The sequence below is a fragment of the Oenanthe melanoleuca genome, chromosome 9 (genome assembly GCF_029582105.1).
Source record: "Oenanthe melanoleuca isolate GR-GAL-2019-014 chromosome 9, OMel1.0, whole genome shotgun sequence".
Taxonomy (NCBI): domain Eukaryota; kingdom Metazoa; phylum Chordata; class Aves; order Passeriformes; family Muscicapidae; genus Oenanthe; species Oenanthe melanoleuca.
In genome coordinates this window covers 18,900,253-18,919,264 of record NC_079343.1, presented here as the reverse complement: position 1 = coordinate 18,919,264, position 19,012 = coordinate 18,900,253, and the positions used below count along the sequence as shown (strand labels likewise).

Sequence of the window (19,012 nt, the reverse complement as noted above, 5' to 3'; positions counted from 1 at the left end):
AAATAATTCATCTTAGTGTTTTCTTAACTATATTATTGCTACCATTTTAAGCCAGGCAGGAAGAATGTGTTAAAAATAAAAAAATCAGCAATTCTACCACAGATACTGTAATTCTCTATACAAGAGAGTAATAAAATACAGCAAGACACCCTCAGGTTGCCCCTTTCAATGACAAAACACAAGATCTAGTGGTAAATCAGCATTTCAAAGTGACAGAAATGGTCTTCCCTCCCACAACAAAATAAATACTGAGTGGTTCACAGACTTTCTAAGAATACTTCTCTGGAAATCAGAACTTCCATTAATTGATAACATTGAGCCAAGTTTTATCCTTAGCTTTAAAAATCAAATCTGAAGACCCTTGCATGCCTTGAAGCTGATAACACCAAATCTCACTGATCAAGAAATGTTTGATACATTAACTATCTCTATACAAAGCTTGCATTAGACAATCTTACATTACAATCCATGAAGAAAGAAATGTAAATTCCACCAATAATTTATGGATATTTTCACCATGGTATCTAGCATAATCTAAGTGACCTCACTCTTGCTTTTTTATCTGTCCAAGTATCCACTCAGAAATAGAACTACAGAATGTACTGTAAAAACTCACTTCCAGTGATTACAATGGCAGGATACTGCTATATATAATATAAACACGTGTGGGAAATAATTTGAGAGTGATTAGTAAAAATTTTGTAACGTACCGGCCTTTTAAACCTGTATATGAAAGTTTAAAATTTACAGAGTTAAAATAACGTTCCTCAAGTTACTAGTGGTGGAAAGATAATTATACAGAATTATTACAATAATACAGACTACTGTAAGTTTGGTCTAGTCAGAGGTTGGTGACATCCATAATTTCAGTGAGAGCTAAATTAGGATTTTACACAAGAAATTAATTTTGTACATTCTCAGCAAGATCACTGCAAATTCCTTTTGCAGTTACTCTTCAGAACATGATCCAATCCAAACTCAAGCAATGAGTGTCTCCTCAGTGCATTAAAAGACAAGAACTGAAGGTAAATAAAGGGAATATCATGTGTGGAAGTGTGCTGTACATGTGTTAGACAGTCTCACACGTGGGACCTAAACACAGAACAAAGTGAACAGTGAGGTTAGACAGGTACCCCAAGACAAAAACAGGACAATTGTAAAAGCTTATCAGGAGCACGAGGTGGGAAATGAAGGCTGTATGTGAATCTGGAGATGTCCATGCCTGGGAACTTTTGGAACACCTTTACCTTTGGCAGGTCAAACACTGTACAATGGTCTGCTGCCACACAGGGTAACATGAGCTGGATGTGGAACTGAGACCAGTGTTGGGTTATTTAAGCATGGAATTAGGTATTTGCTTTGTTTTTGTGCCTCTTTAAACTCAAGAGAGCTAGTCTTGTACACTAGACATAAAAGAGTGGGATGACCATCAGAATTGGTATCACAACATGCAATTACTTCCACTGTCCCTCCCCCCAAAATCTGATCCATCACACTGTAAATGTGGTTATTCCTACTGAAGCCCCTAGAACAAGGAAATTCACAACACCAATTCACATCATGCTCTGCTGATATAAAGATGAAAACATTAGAAATGTACAATTGCTGTTAAAATTGTATTTAATATCACATTCCAGTGACTGGAAAGTAATTTCAATTCTAACAAACTGATTACAGGGAAAGAAAGCAATCACACCGTCTCATGTATCTGAAGATGACTTAAAAGATCTTTTTCATTCCCAAATCTCATTAAACAATCAGTACATTTATGAGGCAAATCTGCTGAATGCCTGAAATCCAAATGAGTTTTAAGGTCTTCAATCTGTCCCGTTGAATATTCACAGTATTGACACAAATAAATTCCTTCAGATAAATGAGAGCTTAGGTGCTTGCAATATTCCAACATACCTGAAAATCCCTTCCCACAGTCATCACAAACATGAGGGAATATTTTGGTGTGCTCAATAGCTACGTGCCTGTTGACATTTGTATGCAGCCTGCTCCTAAAGCCGCACACCTGGCACACAAAGAAGTTTTTGCATTTGTCAAAAGTGATTTTGTTGATGAGGCTGTACTGGCCCCGCTCCTTGCTGTGGTAGCTGTCGCTCAGCTCGATGAGCCGGCAGGCGTGCTCGTTCACCACGTGGCTGTGCAGATCCTCGGGGTCGTTTGTCTCGTGCTCACAGAACTGACACAGGTACTGCTCGTCACAGCTGTGCTCCTGGAAGTGCAGGTACAGCTCGCTGCTGGAGGAGAACTGCACATCACACTGCTCACACCAGTAAAGGTGGTCGTTGAAGTGAGTGTCTGCTATGTGCTGACTCAGATTCTCAAAAATCACCGTTTTGTAATCGCAGTATTTACAGATGTATGGATCCTCCTCGTGTAGTTTCACGTGTTCAATGAGCTGCACTTTGCTGGAGAAACTTTCTTTACAAACTTTACAGACGTGAGTGTCTGTACATGTCTTATGCTTCAGGATCATGTGCTGCTTCAGATCAGAGAAGTACTTGCTGTTGAACTCACAGAGCTCACACTTGTACAAGCCGCTGCTGTTGGCTCTCAGCAAGGGCCATTTCTGTTGAGCTGTGATATTCAAAGCCTGGTTCTTCTCAAAGATTTTACAGGTCTCCAGAGGGATTTCCTCAAGGTCCTCAGCTTCCAGCTTCTCAGGTGACACAGTCTGTGTTTCTATATCATGAACTTCTACAGCATTCACTTCTGTTGTAGAAATTTCTACAGTTTGGATATCTAGAGGTTTCTCTTCTTCTGTGGGGCTGTCACTGAATATAGGTGAGTCACATAAGTCTCTGCACATTCCATTGTTAGTACCTTTATCTGCAGGAGGAAATACATAATGGAAGGTTGAAAAAACCCCACTACAAAACACTTGGGCCAATTTTTAACTTTTCGGTCAGCTGCAGCAGCTTTCAAAAGCAAAGACCAGTTATTTTTCTCCTGCTGGACTATGCTGTATTTTCAGCTAACAAAGCAGTACCAGAAACTACAAATCCTTCACCATTTCTGTCAAAGCAAGGAAGTTACATGAAAAGCCAGCAGCAGCTGTGCTTTCCAACCTCCCAGCACCTCAACTGCAAACACACTGACCTTTACCTTTATCCTTCTTTTTAGGGTCTGTACAGTGCATCCCAACATTTGAGTGTGCCCCACTCCAGTGAGAGCTGCCAGCATGCACTGGACTCCCATCATCATCTGTGTCCAGGCTCTGCACAGGACTGTGGAATCTCCCTGCAAAGGGAAGGGAAGCATTTGTCACCATTTATCCACACTAGCATCACCCTGATTCCTGGATTTAGTCATAGATCTTCCTTACTATTTATTTATTCTACTTGCATAAATTTATCTTTATATACTAAGCACATCACAACATACATTAAAAAAAATAACAATAAATACTTTGAAAATTATTTCCATACATGCAGAGAAAAAAAGGATTCAAAAAGTAGGAACTCTGTCTAGAAGATTTCAGCAGAAAATACAGCTTATTATACAGAAAAAAACTTTAAATCCTTAAACGAAACGTTACATTTAAGTTTCACACAACTTCAAGCACAACTTCACAAGCATACAAGAAGCACAACTTCAAAAAAATTTCTTCAATATTTCTGGACACTGCATTTTAAAATATGACATTTTCTAAAACTTCTGCAGACTTTATGGTTAATTATTAAAGTGAAAAGAAAAATAAATAGTCTAAAAATCCACCACCACATTTACTCTGCTAACTTTCCACCCACTGTTGCATGTTTTATAAAAAGGCATTCTGTTTTGCCAGGTACAAGTCCAGTTCAATACAACTGTTCATAATTTCAATGTAAACTCATCTTTGTTATTTAGGCAGTATTTGAAGTTGTTTAATCACCATTATAAATAGAAAATTGAGGAGTTTTTTGTTGTTGTTTCCACTAGTAGTTTTCTACTTTCTACGTACTGTTTCTATTTTGAAAACTTCGTTTCCACTGTAACAATTGAACAACCTCCCACAAGTCTAAGGCCCATCAGAACACAAGGACACTCAGAAATCACCTGCCATATAATGTGTATTCTATTTGCTTTTATGAATAGGAACATGACACATTAAAGAACTGCAGAACAAGACCCCAGAACATAGAATTACCTCTGTTTATATCTGGCTGTCTCATGGAACAGACGCTATAGCAGTGGTCAGAAAAAATTCCACTGTTGTCTATGTATCTGCTTGCACCTGAAGAATCTAAACCAAAACATCAATAAGAAAAGTTGAAGTACTCATGTATTATTGTAGCTACAGATGTATTTAATGCTCATCAAAATTCTTTTCACATTTTTGTTGCTTTGGAAGAATTCCTGTTGTGATTTACACCTTCCAGCTGCTGCTCTGATGTTTGGAGTCTCTGCTCCCACTGAGGACATTGACAAAGTGCATTGTCCATTCCATTCAGTGCTGAACACTTCTCTTTACCCCCACCCCAACTTTTACAGAATTCCTCCCCTCTGTGGAAGCAGAATCACCTTCATTTGCAGTTAAAGCCAGTTCCCCCATGTGCAGGGAGTACAGAACAAACTGTTGAGGTGCACTGGTTCAAAGAGGCCCAAAAAAGGAGTCTGCAGAGTGGGTGCTGCCCACTCAAGCCAAGATTTCTTATCCCACCCTCTATGTCACTGATTTTCCACATGTTGACACATGTGGTCCCTTCTTGTAAAGTTATTATTCTGAGAAAAAAGATTAACTTACTAAAGTGTACATAACTCAAGCTCTAGACTGACCTGAGTAACGAGAAGGATGCAGAGTCTTCCTTTTCCTCTTTTTAGGATGCTCATTCATTTTGAACAGTCTACATGAACTGCAAAGTAAAAACATTGAAGAATTAGACTTGTTTGTATCTAGTTTATCATTCAGAAACTTATGAAACAATACAAGCATTTTGAAAACCTGCATATCAAATTCAAAAGCTTTCTCCTACTCTCTCTTCTTGCCCCCCAGCCCATTTTGATACAGTTAAGAACCCACTAAATGCACACAACTGCTGAAGTCAGCTTTACATTCCTGCTCTGGAGCAAAAGAAGGTTCAACTTAAAGACAGATATGTCAGAACTCCAGGTACTCCAGCACTCAGGGTCATCTACAAGCCTGTTCTCCAGCACTTTTTTTGTCTGAGATAGGACATTCTGAGGCAGAGCCCTTCACAAACAAGTTTTAGTGTTTAAAATACTAACACATGTTCTCTTACCAAAAATCCCAGACTCTTCAGTATCAGGAAGCAGAGCAGCTAAGAAGCTGATGGCTGTACAGCTTCCAAATGTAGTGGATGCATAAGCTCAAGATTTCCACCTATGGAGTGAAAGCACTTTAAAACACTTAAAATTTTAACACAAAACAGAAAAAGTACAGAATCAGATACAAGTGATACAAACACTACAAAGAATCAATTTATAAAAACTGACGCCAGAAAGCAAAATAAGAAGTTGATACTAATTTCTGTTTAGAGCTAATCAATACTAGTAAGGCGGATGGACTGGTGTAATTTTTTTTCTTTTGTCTCAAGTTAGTTGGCTTTTGCTGCACGTGGCAGCTCCTGAGAGCAAGAAAAATATTTGGAAACGAGACACAAATACTTGTGTACACAAATACGGGACAGTCTTGAAGAGGAAAAGGCTGCAAACAAGGGATGTGATGTGGGCTGCCATAATTGCAGAGCACTTGCGGGCCCGGGATCTTCTGTAGTCAGTGCCATGCACCAGAGGGGAAAGGAGGGAAAAAAGGGCCCTCATCCAGTCAACTTTGTTCTCCTGCGATTAAGTATTTTATACTGAAGTAAAATTTCATTTCAGGGGATTGAAAAATCATTGATTTTAACGTTCTATCATGATCTAGAAATATCAGTACCCTCACCGTTTTCTGTGATTGCAAGGGAAGAACCGACAGCGCACTGACACCGCAAGTCTCACCCCAGGTAAGGCGCTTGAAAAGCTCAACCTTTTCTCCACGGACGGGACCGCGGGCAGCAAGGCGGGTTGGTCTATTCCAGCGGCTTTCCCCGCCCTGCAAAGCGGGATCCAGGCGCGGGGAATCGGGATCCCGCTGGGCCCCGGAGCGCGGCCTGCGCGGAGGCCGCACGGGGAGCGCCGGCGGGAGCGCGGCAAAGGCACCGCGGAGCCGCGGGCAGGGCCGCGGGGCCCGGCCGGGGCCGCACCGGGAGAGCCGCGGGCCCGGCCGTGAGTCAGGGCTCACCCACCCGGCGGGAGGTGAACCCCGGGCGGCTCCCCGGCGCTGCGGCCGGGACTCACCTGCGGGCCGCCTGTGCCGCTCCGCTCCGCTCCTCCCGGGCCCGGCCCAGCCGCTCCGCCCCGCTCCGCTACTCCCGGGCCCGGCCGCTCCACCCCGCCCCGCTCCGCCCCGCGCTCCCGGCCCGCCCCGCTCCGCGCTCCCAGCCCGGCCCGGCCCGGCCCGGCCCGGCCGCTCCGCGGGCGAGCGGCGGGAAAGCGGCGAGCGGCCGCCGCCCGCAGCGCCCCCTGCCGGCCCCGCCGCCTCCGCACCCGCCCGTCGCCATAGCGACGGGGCCGAAATAAACCTTTAGTTCGTGTTTCTGTGTGCCCGGTACCGTCACACAGCCGCGTTTCCATCTGCAGGCAGCTGGCAGCGTGTAAGCCTGCTGCAGAACAGTGTCAGCACTCAGATTTTACACAGATGAGAGGGTGATGGCAAAGCCGAACCCGATAAAGCTCAACTTTACATTTTGTGTCAATGTAGAAGCTGTCCCTTAGAGCTACTGAATAGGAGAATCAATATAAAGTGTATCATAAATATATCTACAGTACAAGAAAGAAATCTATACATACAAGAAAGACAAGGAGTTATTGGAGAGGGTCCAGTGGAGGCACAAAGTGAGGACGGGTCTGGAGCATCTCTTGTAGGACAGACTGCAGGACTGGCCTGGTTCATCTGGAGAAGAGAAAACTGAGAGGGGATCTCGTCAATGCACATAAATATTGCAAAGGCAGGGGCCAGAAGATGGTGCCAGACTCTTTTTGGTGGTTTCAAGCAATAGGATGAGGAGCAATGGCCATAAACTAAAACACAAGGAGTTTCACCTCAACACAAGGAAAAACTTCCTCACACTGAGGGTGGCAGAGCACTGGGACAGCTGCCCAGGGCAGTTGTGGCTTCTCCCTCTCTGGAGACATCCCAAACCCACCTGGACCTGTTCCTGTTACCTGCTCCAGGTGACCATGCCTTGGACTGCATGATCTCCAGAGGTCCCTTCAAAAACTAACAACTCCACAATTCTGTGAAATATGTATAAATAAGGTTTGAAAATTTAAAAAAGCAACTTTTCCAAATGTATAATCACATCCCTTTTTGCTGATTTCATCTTCACTTTTTATCATGCCAAAGGAAAAGGTACCAAAATTGTGTTGATTCACAAAGCAGAGCACTTCAAACATCATCTTACTATTTTTAAAAAATACCTCATTAATTTTGAAGGTATGAGGGAGGCCACTACAGTCCCTTATTTCAATGACTTAAAGTGACCTATGGAATTTTGCTAAGTGTTTGATTCATTGAATTGTTTTGCTCTGGCTTAGCCTGGATTTATCTAGTTCTAAAAAAAAGTTTTGAGTTAGCAGAGAATCCACAGTATCCCTAAAGGTGTTGCTCCACAGATTAGTTAAAAAAGAAACTGTACCCTGCTTCTGGCCTTAGTTTTATTAATTATCTGGCAGATGAAACTGGACTTACTCTGTCTATAAAATCCTACCTTTAGCCTTTGTCCTGGGGCTGGAAATGTGCCTTTAGCATAATGTGATTTGCTTAGAGTTAGATGGAAAGAGTTCATCCTCTGATTATAAAGGAGTTTTGGTGGTAAGCAGCAAAACAGAACTAAAGCTGTCCCTTTGTTGGCACACTGCTGAGCCCTCAGACATGAAATAAATGTGTGCCTACAATCTCCTGCACTGAGTTGCCAATCAAACAAGATCCTGGTCTCCCAGCTCAGTTTTTTCTCTTTTTATTCCAGCCATGGTTGCTGAGGTTTCCTGAGGTTTCCCCGGGACAGCTTGTGTTAAAAGTCTCATAAATTGGCTACAGCCACCAAATGGGCGGATGCACACATACTTGTCCCTCTATTCACCAAAATGTTTTCCGTGCAAGTGTTCCAGGAAAGCACTTTCCCCAGTTCCCAGCGGAGGGCAGTGATGAGAACCTAAAATCCACACATGGCAAACGGAGAGAAAAAAAAGCCAAACCCAAGCCCAAGCCTTTGCTTTGAACTCAGTCCTGCTTGCGAGGCAAACTGAGGTGGACCAAAGCATCTTCTGTACCTTTTGACTGATTCATTCTCCACCCAAAGCAGCACAGCCCAACACCACTTATGTGAGATAAAAAAGACAAGGCTTCAAGTGAAAGAAAAACATCTGAGGAGAATCATCTTTGAAGCTGCAGCTCCAGTTCAAAGTCTCATGCATCAAACAGAGCTATCAATGCTTTAGACAGAAAAGCCTAAATGAGTCTTGTTTTCTAAACCAGCACGTGCTGGGGATGTTGAGAGAGCTTTGGGTGAGGTTTTAATCACTCAGAACACATTCCAACTGAAAATACAGCAAAGCCTATGTGACATTCACATTCTTGTTTAAATGGGCAACATAGGTGATGCTCATTTCAATTAGTGGGGATGTATCCTGACCAAAATAAGCATGAAGAAAACCCTTTCTTCAAGGAAAGCAGTTAGCATAGCTCAGGAGGATAACCTTCATGAGGCAGATTTGTTAGTGTTTAAAAGGACATGTGGGAGGTTACTTGAGTTGTCTAGCATCAGGTTCTTTGCTCTTTTGTTACATGGGTTCAGACTAGATTGAGTCTTTCCAAGGCAGGGTGGAAAACAGAGTGATTCTAAGCATAAAATCAGGAGGGCTTACTGAGATTCCTGTGCTAAACCAAACTGCCCATTGCAAATCTTTCTTGTTTCACCAGCATTATTTTGCAAATTTTCTGTGATTTTTTTTTTGTTTGGACTTAGAATTACCAAAAAATCACACCCTGTCACTAAATGGCAGTAAATCTAAAATTTGTATTTGAACAAGAGCTGATGATCCTCTTATCCTGAATATCCTGTGTAAGTAACACATAGTTGTAGCCACTCAACCATTTCATAGTTATTAGGAAAAGGTAAAACTCACCTTATGTATAATAAACACAAGTTTAACCTGTTTAGTTCAGGTTACTGAAGTAGCTAGCTCCAAACCCCCCCAGCAATACTTTTTAGACCAGAGCTCTGTTGAAGCTTCAAAATAAATGTAAGGATGATGATGTCCATCTTTTATTAGAGAGTTTGTCCAGCACAGACTGAGCACCTGCTGGAGCACAGCCCTTCTCAAAGCTGGGCAGTGTGACCTGAAACAGAGCTGACCAGTGTATAAAGTTTAGAGCTGACTGAAAACGTTTTGAAGGGGCCTGATTAAAAACCCTGACACTTGCCTCATCCCTCAAAAAAAAAAAAAGTCAAATCCTCAGAAGAGAACTCAAATCCTTCCAAGTTTGTTAGCAACTGGAGTCCAAAGTAGGCCAACATGTCCACAGAAAGAATTCCTTTGCAGCCTCATGCTCTTATACTGCCAGTGAGTAATTCCCCCAAATATGTTTGTCACTCTTTCAAAATTAGTATTGGATACAAAATATAACCTTGTTTGTTTGTTTGCTTGCTTTTTAAAATTATAATTTTGGTAATGAAAGCATGAAGCATATTTTTCAAAACCAGATTGATTTAGCAGGGACTGTAAACCATCCAGCTGAAACACTTCAATAACACCATCTTTCTTGTCACAGCTTTTTACAGCCCACGTCTAAAACTAAAATAAAATTACTTATTTTGAGGATCAGCATTTACAAGAACAAATGCCACATGCATATTGGACTTTTCACTCCTAAATAATGCAAATTCTATTTCTGTTCCCCCCTAATTAACTGAGATATGCAATTTCCTTTTCATTTCTTCTAGCCTTTTTCAAAGGCAGAGTTGCAACACCACATCTCACACCAAGATTGAATATTCCTTAAATTCTTGCTTCAGAATTCACAAGTGTACCAACCATATCATTTTAATTTAGTTGTTAGTATATACATTAACACTCAAAAGTGTGATAAAAACCAAACAAAAGTAGTTTTTTTAATAAACAGCATGATACAGACCGCGAAGATAAATAAAAAGCAGACTTTTTACAGTTTCCCATGAACATGAACTACAATAAGTATCATAGGCCAAACTTTTGTTACTTGAGTAGCACAGCAGAAGGGTTAAAAAAGGGATTGTAGGTTTTTTATTTGAAGTACTGCAAGAGTATTCTCAGTATGACAACACATGCATCTTGCTGCATTTTAAATACTTTTTGGCCCATTATTACTAAAAATGTCTTGCTTTCTACCTAGTTTACCACAGACCTTTATCACAGAATGACACACACATGGCAACATCCCCCCTGCCCCAGTAGTGGTTATTTCAAAGGTAATTGTCTCATTTTTAAAAGGTAACTGAAACACTGGCAGGGTTTTTACTTTCCCTTTGATGCAGCCAGGTAACTACTCCAAGCTTCAGTGAAGTCACACAGAAGCATCAAGAGCTGACACCCTCCTGGGCTCTATTTACCCAAAATGCCAACAGGATCCTGGGCTGCCTGAGGAAAAGCAGGTCAAGGGAGGTGAGCCCTCCCCCTGCCCTCTGCTCAGCACTGGTGAGGCCACACCTGGAGCACTGGGGTTCCCAGTATGAACCTGGCGTGGATGTACTGGAATGGGTCCACGAAGGCTAAAGGTGATGGACAGGAGAGGAGGCTGACAGGGCTGGGATCAGTATCCTGGTCAAAGAGAAAGCCCAGGGGGATCTGGTCAATGTACATAAATACTTGATAGGGAGGAATAAAGACAGGCAGGGCTTTTCTCAGTGCCCTCTGAAAGGATATCAGGTAATGACATAGAAGATATTTCATATAAACATTATGAAAAGAAATTAACTGTGGATTCCTCTTTCTCAGACAGACTCTATACCCAGCTAGACAATGTCCTGGGCATCCTGTTGTACTGCTGACCCTGCATTGAACAGGGTGCCTGAGTTAAATGAACTTCAAAGGTCTTTGCCAGCCTCAATGGTTCTGAGAAAATTCTGCAGTTGTGTTGCCATTTACAATGACAACAATACTTACAAAATTTCAAGCCCAAGAATCCAGGACTTCAGACTGTAGACATAATATATTTAAAGCCCTTTTCTCCACCAAGGAAGGAGATTTTGATAGTGTAGTGGATATTCACAGTTAAAACTTGAAGAGGTGCAAGGGGACAAAGAGAAAGGATGATACTCCCAGATAATAAATTACACATTTATCTTCACATGAGAAATGAAGAATTTGGACCACAGCTGCTATAAGACAAGAAGATTAATCTATTCATTTTGTTTTGCCAGCCCCAAATGAAACAGTAAGACAATTCTGGAAAGCCTGGGGCAGTTGATAATTCAGGATATAGAATATTATTAATAAAGCCTGAAAATAGATTAAAAACAGTTAAAGAAACAAGGCAGAATGAGATTCCAAGCATGAATATCCGTATTTTGGCTCACAGGAATTAACTAACCTACAACAGACATAAAGATTCTTGAAAAAAACCGGCTTCTGCCTGAATTAGGCTTTCAGGAAATTCAGCAATACAATTAAGTCAGGTTTAGCTGTGATTAATTCTATGACTGGAACAGGAGTCTAATAAATGGATGCAGTTACACTGAACTGAATGGCTCCTGAAGCAGTTTAATAACTACTGGGAATCAGGCACCAGAATTTCAAAAAGAATCAAGACAGAATAGTGTATTTTTGCCTTCCTTCTGCCGCAGGAGTATTTCATCACATACAGAAGTGACAGTAAGGACACTTAAAACACATTTACACAAACCAGTGGGGACACTAACTTCAAAGTACAGGCAGAACATTGCTTCAATTGATCTTCTCTTACAAATATTTTATGATGTTCTTATGCTCTGGGCATGTCCCAGAGGGGTGTTGCAGAGAGAAGAGAAGGGACAGAGGGATTCACCTCTGGCTTAGAGTCAGGAGCACTAACACTGAAAGACCTCAGACTTTTCAGAGTCTATCCCATAAAGCTCAGAAGTCCAGAACACTGTATGGCAAATGAAGAACAATGGTTATTCCTGAGTGTGGGTTCAACAAGTCTGTATGCTACAAAAGAGTAGAAAGAGGAAACATTTAGGCTAGCAAGGAGCAAAAATACTGAAGTGTCAAGGATGAAACAAACTGTAGACAAGATTGCTGTGCTTTAGGAGATCTGAAAGGGCTACTTTGTTAATAAAGACTATTTCAAAATAAAATTATTGAGTGTTTAACTGGGCTGCTACTAAACATTCCTCTCCTTATAAGAACCTTTCATACTGAATCATAGGAATAAATAATCTGGAATTTCATATGCTGTTGTGAATCCAGAGTAATTCTGATGAAGTGTTATATCAGCATAAAATGAAATCAGAATTTCTCAAAGAGCAGAGCACCTATAGGTTTGGTTAGAATATGCAAATAGAGAACTTCAACTTCTACAGCCAGTTTCCAGTTGGCTTCCCTTCATTAAAATATCTGTAAAAAATAAAGTAAAATTAAACAAAGAAAAACCCCAAACCAACATTAGCTGCAGGGGTGGTGAGCTACACATCGCTTTGGACAGATAGAGCCCTTCCTAAACTGAGACAACTTCCAGCACAAAATAAAAGATGCAAATTCATTATTTGTATGAAACATGTATTGCAAAATTAAATTTGGATTCAACAATCTGCAACAACATCCACAGCTATATAGTGTTTTTAAAAAATAAGTGTGGTTCTTCCATTCAAGTAAAACAAAAACAGGTGAAAGAAGTTAAAAAAAAAACTGGAAGCAGCAATTTACAATTCTTTCTGTAATACCACACCACTTTCATTAACTTGAAGTATTTTCAAGATGTCAAAGACATCAATAAAAATTGTAATTTCAAGTGGCTTTTCTGGTATTTGTTTTTTGAATGGGTCCAGCCCAGGTCTGCAACCTGTACAGACATGCAAAACAGGAGGAATTCATAATTACTAGTAAGAATAGATATTTGAACATGCCAGTTATATGACAAAGCAAAGACAATACCTTCATATTGTCAACAAACACGGGCTACTGACCACTGAAGGGCATTTAATACTTTACAGAAAAAGGAAAGTTGGCATAAAAACCCACAAACAACTCGCCAAACCACCATCAGCAGGGTCATCACAAAGAAAGTTCTTACAAACTTGGTAATTTCTATATTGCCCTCAATATGTAGGTTCATATCTTTTCCACAAGATGCCAAACCACTTAAAATTTTGGTTTTATTTAAAAGCCTTTTAAAAAAAATATAAAATTATACTGGAAGTCTGTTTCACCTATGAAAAAACTACTAATGCACCCTTTCAGACAAAGAAGTATGCATATATAAATAGTACAGGTACTTTTTCTGCTATGTTTAGGAAAGCAATGAATGTAATTCTAAGTAAAACTAATATGCAGCAGCCTGTTCTGTCTTTACATCAAACACAGTTTCACAGCTGAAAAAGTTACTGGTTTTAAATTTTATTTTGCTAAAACACCATTTCCTAATGCTTTTTGATAAAACACATGGCCCAGCACTGGGCTCCTTGCTCTGGCAGTCTTACAAGGAAGTTCTGCAGGAGCAAGGAGCCCAGATGCACTTCAAGCCCAAAATAAACTACTTTAGTATTTTGTGCAGTGGATTACCAGAACAAAGGAAGCATTTTCCAATCTCCGTGAAGTGGGAATAATTAAAAATAAGCCAAATTCCAAGCTATTTCTGTAAAAATCTAGGACTCAGTTACAAGTGCTTTCATGGTCTGTAAGCAGATCTTCTTCCTGATACTGAGAGCAGATGACATCCACTCATTTCCACCAGGGTTAGCAAACAGTGCCTCCACTATCCTCAGTGAAGTTACATCAGCACGGAACTGCCGTGACAGGATACAGTAATTAGGGTTCTACACTTTGAAGCTGAGAAAAGGATTGTTGTTTTCTGTGAAACACTGGCAGAATGTTTTTCAAATGCCCATCCTGGTTATGCAAAAAACTGGTTAAAGCCCAGGAGCTTCTGCTTTTTAAAAAAATTTGTTGAAAGGCTACAATTACCCCGAACTGTATTATGTCTGTATCACTCTGAAGTTTCCTTTCTTTTACTATGTGATTCTCATAATAATTTCTGCAGCTTATGCATAAGATTTAATTGCAGTAACTGCTGGAAACAGAGCCTGACTCCTCATACCTCTGTCTGAGCAAAAAGGGTGCAGAATACTGTGCTTGAACTGAAAGACATTTACACTCATATTTACAGAAGGGCTAGGAAGGAGCAAAGTACAAACAAATTTGGCCTCATAACATCCAATAAATGTGAGGTGATCTTTTCACCCAGGCTGGAAAAGGCTGACCATTTCTTGCATAAACGAGGTAAAGCATTGTTTCAAAATCAGATAAATATGGATAATATAGCACCTAATGTGATGTCTGTGCAACAGTTTTACTCAGTTATATTAAGAATTGTAGCCAACAGGGTTTCAGATTTTTGTGAACTAAACTTAAACTGAAACTAACCCAGTTTAAGAGCTAAACCATTATTGTGTGTTATAGATACAAGGGTAATTTTGCTCTAGAAAGTACAACCAAGCTCAGCAGGAGTTAAAATATTAATATGAACAAAAAGGAATATGTAACAGTCAATAAAAAGAGCAATGGGAAGTCTATTCAACTACTCCAAAATATTTCATAGAACTAAGGAAATAAAACTTCACATTTCCCATACTATTCTTGGAGCTTCTATAGCTTTCACAAAACCAGGTCTTCCCCCCACAACATCAAGTATCCATGTGTGCAGTAATCAGCTGCAGGATCCTGACTTTGAAAGTGTCTTGAAACACCAAAGCCTTGGCTTTACAATCCCCAAAGTCTTTCATAACGTAATTGATTGCACATTTTTAATATATTACAATTTGCTGAATGAAGCCAACCACTCATTACCCCATCAGTACAGCCTGCACAAAGTACAGTTTATTTATATGCTTATATTCTAATCTAACACCAACTGTCAGCATATTTTATATTACACGTGGTATTGCACTTTCTGAGTGGCACCTTGGTGCGTGTCTGCAAGTGAACAAGCTGAACCCCCAAAAGCCCCAAACCTTTGGAATTCAAGTGCTGCCAATCTAGCAAGTTTAAAATGTTAGGGTGAACATCACCCGCAGAACTATTATGGGCTTCACTAACTTTAAAAAAACCTGTTTAGGAATTAGAAAAACAGTCCTACCTGAAGTTGTGCATAAGGGCAATCTGAAATCCTTGGTACTCTGAACAGTCTCAAAACATGGTGCCAGTTTCATTGATTGCACACATTGTAATTGTGTTAAAGGACAACAACTAGATTTACAAATATATATTACACACACGCACAAAACAGACAAAGCTATAAAATGCTTGGTAACTCCACATGCTTTGAGCTAGCCAACATATCTGTCTGCTGAACTGCTAATTATTGATCATATTGAGAATCTAAATTGCTATTTCTGATATATCTTACTGGATTCAACAAACACTTCCAAAGGAGGAAGAAAGAGGAGAAATGGTAGACCCAAATTTTGAAGGTTTAAATGAGCGCTCTTGGAACAGCCACTATATCACTTCAGTAATGTAAAGAGTAATTCCCAAAATTTTTTAGAGACTTAGGCCAAGTTCACCTCTGGCTTTAGTGGGTGCATTCCCACTACTTCACTGGTACTTGTGTCCTCTTTCACTAGGGCTGAATTTGGTCCTAGGACTATGTCTGGTCACCTTTAGTGACGTTAATGAAAACGGGAATCTTGGACAGATAGAACTGGGTTGCAAAATTAAGAGAGTTAATATTGGACAAATCATGTAAATAAAGAATATATATTAATAATAGTTCCTATTATATAAATAGCCTTTATAAAAAAATAATCTTTCAATAATTTTAATAACTCACCTTTCTTTAGGTTCTGGAAAACATGTATGAAAAAAATCTATTCAGTTCAAGTTAGATTAAAGCAAACCTAAGATGAACACTACAGCTCTCTGTTGCACTAAACCCAATTCTGACCATTCAATTTCCAGGTTAGTCAGTTTTTGGGGATGATAGGGAGTTTCTTTGTGAAAGTATGAATTGCACCCCTAGAAATACTGAGCAGAAGAAACACCATATTGAGTGGGCTTCTTTCCTACTGCTTTCAGAAACTGTGCAGATGACGGACCCAGAAATCGAAGGGCCACCCAAACCCCACAAATATTAATGCCTCTGAGAACATTTAAAAGGCACTGTCCTCTCACTACTGTTTTTAGATCTTTGAGCTTCAAACTCCTTCCCTTTAAACTATGCTGCATTCAAGTATCTGCTATCACTTGAATTCTCTTTCCATTCTTCCCAATCCAGCAGTCTCTATCCCTGTACCAGATCTAAGGTAAGATGTGATGGACTTTTACATTTGCACTAGCACTATTTTATTTTTTCTTCTAATTTATCCTATCAAATGAGAAAAGCAAACATTCTTCCAAGTTCACCTTTTTGAGCTTAAGGCATAACATGAATCCCAAATCATAGAATGTGCTCAGTTGGAAGGGACCCACAAGGATCATTGAGTCCAACCCCTGGCCCTGCACAGGACACCCCAGGAGTGACAGCCTGTGCCTGAAAGCATTGTCCAAACACTCCTTGAACTCTGTCAGGCTTGGGGCTGTGACCACTTCCCTGGGAGCCTGTTCAGTGCCCAACCACCCTCTCGGTGAAAAACCTTTTCCTAATGTCCAACCTAAACCTCCCCTGACTCAGCTCCATGCCATTTCCTCAAGTCCTGTCACTGGTCATCAGAGAGAAGAGATTGGTGTCTGCCCCTCCACTTCCCCTCAGGAAGAAGCTGCAGAGCCCAATGAGGTCTGAGCTCAGTTTCCTCTTCTCCAGACTGGACCAACTAAGTGACCTCAGCTGCTCCTCATACAGCTTCCCCTCCAGACCCTTCACCATCCTTGTGGCCCTCCTTTGGACACTCTCTAATAGCTTAATGATTTTTTTAAATTGTGGCACCCAAACTGCCCACAATATTAAAGGTGAGGCTGCCCCAGTGCAAAACAGAGTGGGCCAATCCCCTCCCTTGCCCAGCTGGTGGTGCTGTGCCTGATGCCACCAGGACAGGGATGGCCCCCCTGGCACTGCTGGCTCATGTTCAACTTGCCATCGCCCAGGACCCCCAGGTCCCTTTCTGCAGCTGCTGCCCAGCCTCTCACTCCCCAGTCCATACACACAACCAGGATTGCCCCATTCCAGGTGCAGAATCTGGCACTTGCCCTTGTTAAACTTCACACACTTGATGATTGCCCATCTCTAATTTGTCGAGGTCCCTGCACACATCGTACTAAAGCTTAATTTTTGAAGTTTATAATTTTAGTGCTATCTGAAACCCTGTTTTACATTATTTTCCAACAGCTGTCCGAACAATTCATCTCTTTTCTTGCCATAAATTCTAATGTTGTTCATGGTTTGTGCAATTCCTATGCAACCAGTCTTTGCTGCTAACGGGTATTAACAGTGCAGTACCCACGAGTGGGGTATCAGTTCTTGTTTTCTTTGCTGTTAGTTCAGTTCAAAGCGTGTTGCTTTATTGTGTGGAAGATCCAGTCCATTTTTGTTGTCCAGCCACCATGGTGAGCATCATTCATTTGCTTCATGAAGTACTCAAGAGCCTCCTGCTCAGTTTTGTCCAATGCAAGGGTCTTTCGAATGTAAGCAATATCATCGAAGGACTGCAGTTCTGGCATTCCTGAGCCAAGCATCATGGAGAAAAGATTGATGAAGAGATTGGCATGCTGCCGAATTGCTAGGTAAGCCTTATAACACATCTCCTGGAACCTGGAAGAGACCAGGGGAAAAAAGCTCAGTGTATTTCTCTGCTAAATGCATATTGCTGCTTCAGCCCCAAAACAGTTTTACAAGTAACCAGACATTAAAAAAGCAGTCTTAGTCTAGTAAGAACACCAAAATGTAGCTGAGAAGATGCATTCATTTTCCTACTTAGTTTATCTTCGTTTGTGTAAGGATTAATAGTGATCAGACTAACACAACATCCAAAGACAGGCTTTCCAGTCTTAAACCCCATTTGCAATTTATGCAGCTTTTCAACACGAATTTATATGAGCTCACAGGGCCATTTTTGTCACTGCTGCTAATATTTCAGATTTCAAAAGACATTTCCTGATACACTGCTAAAATCAGTGTTTTCCTGGCTATCTTCAGAGTTGCATTTCTCCTGTAGTTTTATGGGGGCAGCAGCTGTTACTCCTCAGGGACTCTGAAGAATGCACTGAAAACAGGGCATTCATTATATCACACTGGATAAGAAATACCCAGGTTAAGGGAAAAAATGCAAAAAAAGCCTCACTGCAGTGTTCAGACTGACACTACAATTCAAAATTGCCATCAACATATTGAAATTAAGGTTAAAATTGAAACCTCTCAAAAACTGGACTGCTGGAAAGAGATATTAAAAATGACTACAGCAACAGATTTATTTCTTTACTGTTATTATTTTAAAGTTCTTGCTCAGCAGGTTCTGGCCATTGTCACAAACTACACAGGCGAGCTGAAAGGCTGATATCAGAGCAGCTACAGGAGAGAGAAGTATGGCTGAATGGCAAGCAAAGCTCTGATGCACACAACACCCTACATTTCAGAATTCTCAGTAGCTGCAGTTCTGCCATCTCATGAGTATTTTAAGTGTAAAGTCAAAGAAATTTCAGATGTTTGAAAAATTACCATCTTTATTCACATGTATACTAACGCTGCAAATCTCAAGTGAGATTTCATGGACAAAAGATCATGTCAGTGCTAAGATTACCCACTGACTTACAAGTGATGGCTGATCTTCAACTGAAGAACTAGAACATACCCACTGCA

The 19,012-nt window shown here is 40.8% G+C and overlaps 2 protein-coding genes across 8 annotated transcripts in view; both read right to left on the bottom strand.

Annotated features, from left to right (window-relative positions):
- Positions 1-6: 6 nt before the first annotated feature.
- ZNF639 (zinc finger protein 639) lies at positions 7-6,387 on the bottom strand. Of its 4 annotated transcripts, none has more exons than XM_056498666.1 (6): positions 5,894-6,387; positions 5,232-5,332; positions 4,768-4,844; positions 4,139-4,234; positions 3,109-3,249; positions 7-2,838 (listed from the first exon to the last, which is right to left on the bottom strand). In XM_056498666.1, the coding sequence occupies exons 3-6, from the start codon at positions 4,823-4,825 to the stop codon at positions 1,691-1,693; spliced, it is 1,443 nt and encodes a 480-aa protein (XP_056354641.1). In that variant the 5' UTR covers positions 4,826-4,844; positions 5,232-5,332; positions 5,894-6,387; the 3' UTR covers positions 7-1,690. The 4 variants fall into 4 exon arrangements, with proteins under 4 accessions (XP_056354641.1, XP_056354642.1, XP_056354643.1 ...); XM_056498667.1 differs by having other exon boundaries at positions 5,950-6,387; XM_056498668.1 differs by having other exon boundaries at positions 3,115-3,249; positions 5,894-6,386.
- Positions 6,388-10,077: 3,690 nt separating this feature from the next.
- The window catches only part of PIK3CA (phosphatidylinositol-4,5-bisphosphate 3-kinase catalytic subunit alpha), a 41,811-nt gene continuing 32,876 nt past the window's right edge, over positions 10,078-19,012 (bottom strand). For all 4 annotated transcript variants that reach the window (XM_056498660.1, XM_056498662.1, XM_056498659.1 and 1 more), the window contains exon 21: positions 10,078-17,968. In XM_056498660.1, the coding sequence (XP_056354635.1) occupies positions 17,698-17,968 (271 nt within the window). In that variant the 3' untranslated portion in view covers positions 10,078-17,697. The remainder of the gene's footprint in view (positions 17,969-19,012) is intronic.